General features: G+C 49.0%; 1 protein-coding gene across 13 annotated transcripts in view; it reads right to left on the bottom strand.

Moving 5' to 3' along the window:
* KDM2B (lysine demethylase 2B) overlaps window positions 1–12498 on the bottom strand; it is a 118658-nt gene that overhangs the window by 53553 nt on the left and 52607 nt on the right. For all 13 annotated transcript variants that reach the window (XM_070515980.1, XM_044775914.2, XM_070515981.1 and 10 more), the window contains 2 exons: window positions 11260–11386; window positions 8735–9210 (listed from right to left, as the gene is read on the bottom strand). In XM_070515980.1, coding sequence (XP_070372081.1) covers window positions 8735–9210; window positions 11260–11386 — 603 coding nt within the window. The remainder of the gene's footprint in view (window positions 1–8734; window positions 9211–11259; window positions 11387–12498) is intronic.

The following is a 12498-nucleotide window of genomic DNA, read 5'->3' as shown; positions in this document are numbered from 1 at the left end:
GAAGGCATGGGAAGGTGGAGGCAGAGATGGGAGTCATGTGGCCACAAGCCAGGAAACACCAGGAACCACTAGAAACTGGAAGAGCAAGGAAGGATCCTCCCCTAGAGCCTTCCCAGGGAGCACAGCCCCACCAACACCTTGATTTCCCACTTCTGGACTCCAAGACCGTCAGAGAATAAATTTCTATTGTTTTAAGCCACCAATCTTCTGGTTATTTGTTATGGCAGTCACAGGAAACTAACTTACCAGCCTTGCCATAGCGCATTATGGTCAAAAGTTTATTAGCTGCATGATTTGGGCAAGTCACCACATCTCTCTGAGTCTCAGTTTCCCCATCTAAAAAAACGGGAAAATAACAGTCCCCATTTTTTGTCTGGTTGTGGTGAGGATCACAATGCATGGAAGGTATCGGGCGCATGGAAAATGCGCAACAGATGTTGACCAATCCCTTTTGACTTGTGCCATGTTCCTTGTTGCAATACACTGCCCCGTCCTCTGTTTGCAGAATTCATCCATTTAACAAGTTCTAAGCACAGGGAAACTTAACAGTTTATTTAGCTGCATATGTCATAAGGGTAATAAATGTGATTCAGGGGCCTAGAAATTAATTTTAGGCTGAAAAAAGCCCCAAGTGGCATGGATAAACCTATCCATTTTTCAGGTCTGGGGTTTGCCCGGGTGTCTGGAACTCAGATCTCTGAACCCTCGCTGTTCTCCTTCATTCTCCTGAGGCGGCACAGGCAGGGGACTGGGATTACTTATTCTGTAATCATGCTGAAGGTCCTAAGGTGAGAGGCCTATCTTGTTGACCCTTACATCAACCCTCTATCCCCTCACTGCCCCCCAAAATACCAAACACAGGGCGCGGAATTACACCAGCCCCCGCAGGAGAGCCTCAGCAACCATGGGTGGCCTGATCCCCCTGGTGGGGCTGAATCTGGCTGTGCTGTTTTCTGCGCTCTGGGTCATCTTCAGGGGGTGACCAGGTCAGGCTGCAGTCCTCGCACTGGCTTCCCGCCTTTAGGCTCCTCTGAAGCAGGCAGGGATGTGATGATTTTACACACACTGCTGGAGACCTACTCTACACCTCACTGTTTTGCAAAACAGCAAGACCCAGGAGGGGCAACTTAAATGAGCAGGTGTGTTCCGGGGTCAGCACCTGATGACCCCAGGAGAGAAAAGCTATATACACCTTCCACGGTCATGGGCTCTGAAAACTCTCCCACTTGACCCTAAATGGGCCTGTTTTCATCCCACCGTGTCTGAAATAATAATAAGGCTTTACACATGTCACTTTGCTGAACCCTCACGACCCACAAGCATGCATTCTTACTATCCGCATCTCATCAAGTCCCCAGGGGCACTGAGCTGGTTAAGGGATGGCTCAGGGGGGCCAGCCTGACTCCAGAACTTTTGGTCTTAAAAGATAACATCTGTTTGGATAATGTATTCAATTTAGAATTTTTTTTTTTTTTTGAGGAAGATTAGCCCTGAGCTAACATCCATGCCCATCTTCCTCTACTTTATACATGGGACGCCTACCACACCATGGCTTACCAAGCGGTGCCATGTCTGCACCCAGGATCCGAACCGGTGAACCCCAGGCCGCCGAAGTGGAACGTGTGAACTTAACAGCTGTGCCACAGGGCCGGCCCCTAGAATTATTTTCTTTCCTATTATATTTGGGTTTTGATGAGAAAACAATACAATTGATGTCTTTTTTTTAGCATTAAAAAAAGATACCTGAAAGCAATGGTCCCTCACTCTCTCTTCCAGCCCTTTAATTTCATTCTGCCCCACAATTCCATGTAGCCCCATAATTCCCTGCAGCCCACAATCCCATGTAGTCCCATAATTCCATGCAGCCCCATAATTCCATGCCATCCCATAATTCCATGCTGTCCCATAATTCCATGCTGTCCCATAATTCTGTGCAGTCTCATAATCCATGCAAGAAGAAAGGTGGCTGTCTACAGTGAGCTCTGACAGCCAGGGGAGCATGATCTCATGAGAAAGAGCCTGGTATCACCTTAATTAGCAACGACAGCTGTGAAATCACCTTGCAAAGGGATAACTGACAAAGACCCTCCCACCTCCAGTCTCGGTGGTCACTCCCCACTTAGGCCCAAGTCCTTCACAACCTTGCAAGGCACCTGGTCGTTTTCAAATCATTTACCATCGATGTGAGGACTAGATCTGCCCCTAAATAGCAAAATGCCCTCTTGTCCTCCCATCAGGAGCCCAGTTCCCTGAGTTCTAGTTGAGTGTAGGTTCTTCTCGGAGGGATAGCATGCAGGGCGATCCCATCTGACTGTGAAAGACTGTGTCCGCCAATTAATGGTTGCCAATCCAAGAGGGAAGAGGGAAAAAGATGATGTACTGGATTGAACAGTGTACCCCCGCCGACATTCACGTGACTCCAAAACCTCAGAATGTGGCCTTATTGGGAAAAGAGGTCTTTGCAGATATAATCAAGTTAAGATGAGATCACACTGGATTTGGGTGGACCCTAATCCAATGACCGATGTCCTTATAAGAAGAGAAGACACACAGACACACAGGGAGAAGACAGGCAGCCAAGCGAAGATGGAGGCAGAGATTGGAGTGATGCAGCTGCAAGCCAAGAACACCAAGGATTTCCAGCAACCACAAGAAGCTGGAAGAGACAAGGATTTTCCCCTAGAACTTCAGAATGAGCGTGGCCTTGACTTCGGACTTCTAGCCTCCAGAACTGTGAGAGGAGAAATTTCTGCTGTTTGAAGCCAGTTTGCAGTACGGTACTTTGTTCTGCTAGCTAGCCCTAAGAAAATAATACAGATTTCAATCGCTAACCTGAAAGAGGGATGGGGGAAGCTGAGAGGTGGGGAAAGAGCTTGGGAAGGGTGGGGAGCTGGCCAAAGACAGCCTGGCTTTCCTCTGACTCTTACCTGAGAACGGCTAATCTTTCTCCAAGGGCTTACTAGCAACCCGAAGTGTTCATTACCTCATTGTTCCTCAAAATAATTCAGTGACATAGGTACCTGTTATTATCCCCATTTTACAGTGAGGACACTCAGGTTTCAATCAGTTAAGCACTTCAGAATGGCCAAGAACTATAGAATCTAGTACATGTAGTCCAATATCCTCATTTCACATACAGGTAAACAGAAAGGTGGAACGACTTGCCCAAGGCCACACAGCAAGTAGCTAAGAACAGAAACCACAAGTGAACTCAAGGGTCTCGTGTCTTGATTTCTTGTTCTTCCCATTACATACAGGCCAATATCCTGCACCTGCAGCAGAATAAGTGTCTCGAAAGAAGAAGGTCACTGAAGGCACCTCAATGCCAAATCCCAAAGGGTTTCACAAAGTCAGGGAAGAACATGGTTTTCTTAGTTACATTTTTACAAGATGCTAGAATCTCCTTTCCTTTCACAAACTAAATTAAGCAGGATGGTCATTTTGGTTTGAATCTAAATCCAGATCCCTCATGGCAAGTTTTCAAGGTCCAGAGGAGCTCTCTCGGACCTGCTGAAACCACAGGGTCACACTGAGGTACTCTCGTCAGCACAGCTGCAAGGACAAATTCAACTTTCAAACAGTCTGCCCTCGGCCCAAGAGGGCAGTGGTTAAGCTCGCATGCTCCGCGTCGGCAGCCCGGGGTTTGCAGGTCCAGATTCTGGGTGTGGACCTATCCGCTGCTCATCACGCCATGCTGTGGTGGCATGAAAACAGACGAAGACTGGCACAGATGTTAGCTCAGCAACAACCTTCCTCACACACAAAAAGTTCTGCCCACAAAAAAGAGCGAGCTAGACTTACAGGTATAGACACAAAAAAGAAAGCCTTAACGGACAAAAGCAAGTTGCAGAACAGTATGATGCAATTTTTAAAAAATTATGTATACAGGAGGGTGAGGGGAAAGCTCCAGAAGTATATTCACCAAATGATTAACAGGGGTTACCACCAAGGTGTAAGAATTGAAGAGGGGGCTGGCCCCGTGGCCGAGTGGTTAAGTTCACGCGCTCCGCTGCAGGCGGCCCAGTTGGTTCGAATCCTGGGCGCGGACATGGCACTGCTCATCAAACCACGCTGAGGCAGCGTCCCACATGCCACAACTAGAAGGACCCACCATGAAGAATATACAACTATGTACTGGGGGGCTTTGGGGATAAAAAGGAAAAAATGAAATCTTTAAAAAAAAAAAAAGAATTGAAGAGAGGGACGTTTTCTAGCCTATAGCTATGTTTAATTTCTTTTTACATTGATCATGTACCACTATTACTTAAAACTTTTATATCGATTATTTTCAGAAAGCAAATGTTAGGATGCAAAGCTACCTTACAATGAAATATCCAGAATAGGAAAATCCATAAGACAGAAAGCAGATAGGGGGTTGGGGGAAATGGGAAGCACCTGCTAACGGGTACGGCGTTCAGTCTGGGGTGATGAAAAAGTTCTGAACTACACAGTGGTGGTTGCACAGTATGGTGAACGTGCTTAATCCCACTGAACTGTGTACTTTAAAACGGTTAAAATGGGGCTGGGCCCGTGGCCGAGTGGTACGGTTTTGCTGGTTTGGATCCTGGGTGCAGACACGGCACCGCTTGTCAGGCCACGTCGAGGCAGCGTCCCACATGCCACAACTAGAAGGACCTACGTCTAAAATATACAACTATGTATGGGGGAGATTTAGGGAGAAAAAGCAGGAAAAAAAATACATATTGGCAACAGTTGTTAGCTCAGGTGCCAATCTTTAAAAAAAATAAAATAAAATGGTTAAAATGGTGAGCCAGCCCTGACAGCCTAGTGGTTAAAGTTCGGCGCTCTCATCACTTCAGCAGCCCAGGTTCATTTCCTGGACACAGAACCACATCACTCGTCTGTTACTCGCGATGATGTGGCAGCAGCTCACACAGAACTAGAAGGACTTATAACTAGAAGATACAACCATGCACTGGGGGCTCTGGAGAGGAAAAATAAATAAAATAAAAAATAAAATGGTAAATCTTATGTGTATTTTACCACAATTAAAAAAAATATTTATTACAGGGGCCAGCCCCATGGCCAAGTGGTTAAGTTCACATGCTCTGCTTTGGCAGCCCAGGGTTTCACCAGTTCAGATCCTGGGCACGGACATGGCACCACTCATCAGGCCATGCTGAGGTGGCATCCCACATGCCACAACTGGGAGGACCCACAACTAAAAATATACAACTATCTACTGGGGGCCATTTGGGGAGAAAAAATAAAAAATAAAAATAAAAATATATATACTACAAATGAAAGAAAGAATGGATTTTTGATAAAAGCCAAAACCTAGACGTCTGGAGACTGAGTTGCTCTGGGGACAGTCTCCAATCCCAGGGGCTCTGGTTACCAGGAGCCACCATGTGCAGCAGCCTCTGAGGTCCCAGAGAAAGGGAGAGAAGGAAAGAAGATGTCATCTTTTTGCAACACAAATCAAAGATCGTAACTGGTCAGTCCTCAAGGGCACACCACCCCTGCTCAGGAACACAAGTCACTGAATGGAACTCGGGGCAGCAGGCATGGGCTGAGAATTCTGTCTTGGACTCACATTCCTGAGCTATCTTTTATTTCTTAGCCGGTGCAAAAGAAACCCCACCATCTGAGAAGAGAGAACAGAGAGACCTAAGCGTGCAGCCCGGAAAAGCCGCTTACCTTCTGTGACAACACTCTCACTGTGAAAGTCAGTCTTGGGTTCAAAATCTTTTCCGGGTCTCCAGGAACTGTGAGGGGCTGATGGCCTCGCAGACAGCCAGGAACTCCTCTGCTTTGGAAGAGACGATTGGTCCACTTCCCCCATACAGGCACTTGGCCACACAGCACTCAGAGGCTGGCAGAGGCTCCGATTTTCCTGGGACTCTAAGCAGCCCTGTCTACCTAATTTACAAGCTGTTTAGCCTGAAAAGGGCCTCCTCAGGCAAAGATCAAGAAAGTAAATATCTCTAAAGACAGGCAAATTCAATAAATGAGCTAAGTGGCTAGATTATACAAAAAAGATGGGCGAGCCCAATGGTAAATACATACTCAAGGAGACAGTGGGGAGTGCTGGGAACTGAGGTGTATGAGGTCACCTGCTACTCACGTCCTGCTGGTTGTAGCCAGTCAGGAACACGGGTCAGGATAGCCAGGATATTTTAATACTGTGCAGGTGAAACACAACACCTAGAGGCTAGATTTGGCCCAGGGACTGCCAATTTGCAACTTCTGTTCCAGGACCAAATCCATTGCTTGTCCTGTAAAGAAATCCCCAGCAGTCATCTTACTACCTTCTCCCTAAATGTAGGATGGCCTCTGAGAAGGGAGAAAACTGCTTTCCCTAAAGCCGCCAAAGAAGCAGGATGGCGTAGTGGGTGAGCTCATGGACGGCCCCACTGAGCAGCATGTGTGGTCTTAGGCAACCTTAACCTGTAGGTTACTTAACCTATCTGTACCTCAATTTCCTCATCTGCAAAAAGGGGATAATAAAAGTACCACAGAGGGTTGATGGGAGGTTTAAATGAGTTTATATATAAAAAGACACCTACGACAGCATATAGTAATTGAGACGCATTATCATGAGCGGCCACTGAACCCCATGGTGGGGATGGCGGGAGGGAGGCTGGGCTCCTTGAAATGTGTCTAAACCTCCACCCCAGGCAGCCTCCACACCATCAAGGGGCTTAGGCTGGATCCAGCCTCAGACACCCATCAGGCAGGTATAGGTGAGAGATGGGAGGGGCCGAGCCCCATCCCTGCAAAGAAATCTGAGCAACCAGGAACACTGCACGGAACAGATCAGAGACACAAAGCTACTTTTAAAGTAAAAAAGGCTTTCCACGAGCACAAAACAACACTTCCTCTTAAGATGAATGTGTTTTTGACTCATTTACAACATTTTGGGACCCTAATACTATTAACAGTTTTATTATTGATGAAAATTCCTTGTTTTTACTTTATAGGACTCAGACGAAAAAAACAGCCACATGATAGAATTCTAAGCTTTCCTTCAGGAAACCCAATATACAAAAATCCATGCCACAAGATCAGGGGTCCAGGAACAGGCTCAGGGGGCCAAGAACCCCTGACATTCCATGCAAAATTTTGTGTGTATAAGCATACTTTCATAAAACTCTCAAGAGAGGTCAGCAACCTCCCAAAAAGTAAGAATCAATTAAAAAGACCCATTAGGAAATAAAGATTTGCTTTATAGGGATATTCACTACAGCGTTCTTTTACCTGGCAATTTCTCCAGGTTATAAGATTTTCATTTCACAGCACCTAAGGGGGACATACCTGCTAAATTAAGAGAGATGTACTGGATTAATGATTTTGTACACCAGCTCCTTCTGCTGGTGGCACCTGTCAGGCTACTTGACATAGGCCCCAGTCTCAATCTGCCTAGACCCCAAGAGTTCAGCCCCTGATCACTGAGCACCTCAAGGGCTGGACACTCTGAATATTTCTAGATCCCAGGACCTGATACAATGTTTCCTAAATGAACAAATGAACGAATTAATAAGTCCTGGGTAGAGTTTGCAACTCTCAAAGAGACTTTTTCCAACCCCAGCAGGCAGCTGAAGTCACTTGGGAATCAGACATAGGAGAAGGAAGCCCACATGCCTCCAAGGGCTCACACCAAAAGGCCTTAGCAATGCTGAGACAGGAGGCAGATCCGTGTGGTGGTATACACACGGGAGCTCTGGAGCCACTGCTGGGTCCTCATCCCGGCTCCCCTATCTAGCTGCTCTGTCACCTCAGGCATGTCCCTTAACTTCTCTGAGCCTACTTTCTCATCCGTTAAGTGCAGATAATTAGGGTACCTTGCCTAGCACTGGTACCTGACAGGTAGTTGTGTTTTCAACAAATGTTATGATTGTGATTACTACAGGACAAGACCTCCCAATGTATTTCCTGGGAAATAAAACACACGGCACGTTTGCACTCTGCCTGTAGCAGCCTTCCCCATCTGAAGAACTCCTATGCAGCCTCTAAGGCCCAGGTCAAATTCCCTGTGCATAACTGTCCCAGAGCCCTGGCCCCTGGTATAGCTGATAAGTGTCCCCTCACCCCACTTCCATGCCCTGAGTACACACAGTATGCTCAGTGGCACTTGATTCCCCGTCTCCTGATTTCTTCACCCGCCTGCTCCCCTGCCAATTGGTGAGCTACCTGAGGGCAATGACCGTGCCCTCCTGCTTTCTGTTCCCCCAACGGCCAGCACAGCTGGTGCTCAGTGAGAGTTTGCTCAATGAGTGGGCTCCATTTGGAGACCTCTGAACCTCGTGTAGCCACATGGCCCACCTTAGCTGGCCACCTGGAGGACCATCAGGATGTACCAGATGCTCACATGAAACAGATGCACGCTTCAAGGGAAGGCAGCCCAGAACAGCAAGTCTTCCTGAGCAGGACAGAGGAGTCTGTCCCCAAACCCAATGACAGTGCTACGAGCACACCTGTAACACTGCTGGTGACGCTTCTGATTTCTCAGCTAGTGCTGAGAGAGAACTCATTGTCAACCAGAGCCAACTTACCCCAAGGTTCCCATGCAGCTCGCAGTGGTGGCCTCTGCTTAGACACTCCAGATGGGCTTGCTTGGCCCAGAGACCCCAGAGGCCCCGCTGCGCCTCGACTTACCCCCGGCCAGTCTGCACTGAGCCACCCTGAGCTGAGCCGCCCTTGGGAAGCTGCACTTTGGAACAGAACCTGCCGGCCCTCAGCTGCCCAGCCCCAGATGTGACCCTCTGCCCACCTTCACACCCTCCAGGAGTGCCTGGGGGTCCTCGATGCCTTCGGGGACACACTTCTTGTTTTCCGGGAGGGATTCAAGTTTCTCCACCAGAGCTTTCAGGCCCTTCAATTCAAACTCGGTAAGGTGGGTCCATTTAGCTGAGACCTCGGTGGTGGGAGAGCCGGTGGGCGTCTTGGGGTAGTCTATGGGCACCGTCGTGGACTTTACACTTTCCTCTGACTCATTAGACAAAGTCCTTTTGAGGAACCGCATGGCAGGTGCTTTGGGCTTCTTCCCAGGGGCCTCCTGGTCCTCAGAAGGGGTGCTGGTGGGTGAGGCAGGGCCATCGGCGGGCGGCTTTGGTGCCTTATCTGCACCTTCCTCCTCCTCCTCCTCCTCCTTCTCCTCCTCCTGCGGCTGCTGCTCACAGGACTCCTCCTCCATCTCCAGCCAGGAATCAGATGAGAAGCCGTCTATGCTGGGCTTCCTTGGGGCATCTACGGGGGGCAGGGGTAAGGGTCATAAGAAAGACTGAGGTGACATCCTAAACTCCCTGCTGGAAGTCCCTGGGACCTCTACTCACTGCACCTCCACTGTACTCTGCAGATGGAGCGTCTTTTCACAGTTCTATGGTCTATGCCTCCCTCAGCCTCTAGAAAGGCTGGGTCAGTCAGACATAGGTTCAAATCCCAGCCCTGCTCCTTCCCAGCTGTGTGTACCCAGATAGGTTGCTTCACCTCTCAGAACACACCTGGCATTTTATTTTTCAATATATAAATATAAGGCAAAAAGAGCACATATTATATATGATTCCATTCATATGGAACATCCAGAACAGGGGGAAATCTATAGACGGAAAGCAGATCACTGGTTGCCTAGGGCTGGGGTGTGGGGTGGGATATGAGATAAGGAGATGATAACTCAAGGGTACAGGTTTCTTTCTGGGATGACGAAAATGTTCTAAAAGTTGACTGTGGTGACGGTTGCACAACTCTGGGAATATTCTAAAAAGCACTGAATTGTACACAGTGAATGGGTGAATTGTATGATATGTTACTATATCCCAATGATGCTGTTTAGAAAATATAAGGCAAAGAACACTTCTGAAGGCTCGTTGTGAGGATTAAGTAAGGCGTCACCAAGCATGGTTTGGCACACAACTAGCATTCGATCAAGGAGGTGTCTCCCTAACATCCCCCCTTCTCTTTGGGGGCAAGGAGAAAAGAGTGACAAGACAATTTAAGAAAAGAGTGGGTGCCGATGACCCAAACACTGCCTCCAGATTTCCTCTCCTGCCTGGAAATGGAATTGGAAACGTTCTTCTATGGCCCTAAATATCCACACGAGAGAAGTGACCCTTCGTTTCCTGGTCCTGGGGACTGTCACAAAATCAAGCCTCCGGTCCCCACAGGAATGTGTAGCTACTGCAACCACAGTAGCTATGACACTCTTTCAGAATCATTTCCCATCTCGGATCAGGCTGGGAGCTTCAGAAGAGCAGGTTGTAGGGTTTCAGTATTTTTCAACACCTGAATATCGCATCATCTGACAGGAATGAGACTTACAATAGACCCCCCCAGACAAAACTGAATTTCCAGAAGGCGAATGAGCACTTCCCAATAAAGACCCCAGCAGAAACATTAGTTCCCATCATCTGCTCGGCCTGAAACCCCTAAAGTCATTAAGGAGGGGAGTCAAGGGAAGGAAGGAAGAAGGCTTACAGTGGGGGGTAAAAAAAAAAGAATCTGAAGATCCCGGAAATTGCAAGAGAAATCACGCAGACCCTAAAGGAGATAGACCGATGGCATTTTTCTATCCCGTGATGAGAAAGATGCAGTGAAGGAGGCACAGCAAGTGCAGCCCCGGAAAACCCCTCAACAGGAACAGCAGAGGAGAGACGGAGAAACGCGTTCCTCCTACAGATCGCTCTTTGGGGCTGTCACAGCCAGATGCAACTACGGGGAGGGCGTCTGCGAGTCAAGATTCAAGGACTGAGCCATTCTAGGGGGACGATGTCCCTTTAAGTAGGGCAGGGCGCTGCAGCTGCGGCTATAAATGTGCTCTCCCTGCCACTGTCAGAACCACCCACTGCTCTGCCAAGCTTGTCTCCAGCCCCGGTCACCCCTCCCTCTGGCTTAAAGCTGGCTTGGGATTTTGGAGACTGGTTGCATCTCATGGGCCTGCTCCTATATAGACAAAAACCCAAACCCCGGTGCAGGAAGAAAAAAGTCAGCTGGTGGCCAGGGAGGAATAAAAAGAACCAAGATTCTTTGCTCCGTGGGGATCTATGCCCAGGACCGGCCCCTCCCCACATCTGCATGGTCACCAGCGAGAAGGGAGGCTGTTGGGGTCACGATTTCATTTTCTTGGACTCTGTGTTCTAAGGGAAGAGCTGACAAGAATGGCTTCCCCTTCTAAGGGGTCTCTAGGATCTGCCCAACACTCTGGCTCAAAAGAGTTCCTGAACCCAAGACTCCCAAAGGCCCACTGAAACAATTTCTGCCCCAGCTGAGCAGTCAAGGCAGTCGGGCCCGAGGTTCACTCACCAATAAGCATTGATTCTCTCTGGTATTCCTGAGTGAGGTAGGACCGCTGGGTCACACAGTACACGTATCTCTCCAAGACATACCAGCACATCTCATAGTAGAAGGGGTAACGGAATTTGGGCTGCACCTGAAAGCAAAGACCCAGGGGCAGAGATCAGCTTCTGGAGGGCAAAGGGGATCAGAGGGAGAGAATTAGGGGATGGGAGGAGTTCCTTGGGGGGAAGTTATTTTCATCATCTTAGCAAGAGTACAAATGATGTGAGGGAAAAATGGGGGTGGGCTGGAGGGAAGGCAAGAGGGAGGCACTGGACAGGACAAGATACCAGTAGCATGCACAAATGAGGAAGAGACCTATATGAGAGCATCATTTCAAAGTTCCCTGAGCTGTGCACAGGGGAAGCTGGATGGGGTCCGCTTTGTGCTTCTGTGAGATGCAGAGAAACAGAGTTGTCCCCTGCCCTGCTGACAGAGGGTGCGGGTACCTGCAGATGCAAGCCACTGCCTGATTCTAGCTACAACAGACGGGGGCTAGAATTCTTGCACAGACTCTACTACCCCTTGAAAGACAGAAATCAACCTCCAAACCTTACCCATTTGCAGACAGGCTATCAAGCATCTCCTGTACTCTAGGAGGAGGCCACACCAGGCACACCAATGACGAAGGAGGGGTGTGGCCTCTCCTACCTCTAGGGAGGGGACTCAGAGGGGTCCACCTCCGGCTCCTCCTCCACAACCACCTAGCACTGCCCAGCCTGTGTTCCCACAGAAGACTCCCTCAGACACAAGTTCCCAGTGTGACCTGGGACCACCCTAACACACCCCAGGGTCTGGAGCAGGAATCCAGGTGGAGGTCCCCTTTTGCCTATTCCTTCTAGGGAAGGATAGGTGCAGATAGCTTTGCGCATCAGAACTGTGAGAAGGGCTGGGCCCCGCGGGGATTCCGATGGGTGGCAGCGAGGGGTCTATACGGATGAGATGGCAGCGAAGGATGGGAAGGAAGCAATACCACTGATGGCCCTGGCACAGATGAACCTTCCAGAAACTACATCCTGAGGGCGCAAGGGAGGAATGCAGGTGATAGGAGGGTGGTCTCTGTGTCCCACCGCTGGGCCCAAGGCTACACATGGATCCTGCACATCCATACTCACCCCTGGCCTGCTCACTTGCCCTCTCACCAAGGGTGTGTCTGCCTCGAGGGACCTCTGCAGAGACCAGAGACCCCTCCTCACCTCTCCTATC

This window comes from Equus asinus, chromosome 8, assembly GCF_041296235.1.
Source record: "Equus asinus isolate D_3611 breed Donkey chromosome 8, EquAss-T2T_v2, whole genome shotgun sequence".
NCBI lineage: Eukaryota > Metazoa > Chordata > Mammalia > Perissodactyla > Equidae > Equus > Equus asinus.
The sequence above is the reverse complement of the archived record's forward strand: the minus strand, read 5'-3'. Positions and strand labels throughout refer to the sequence as shown.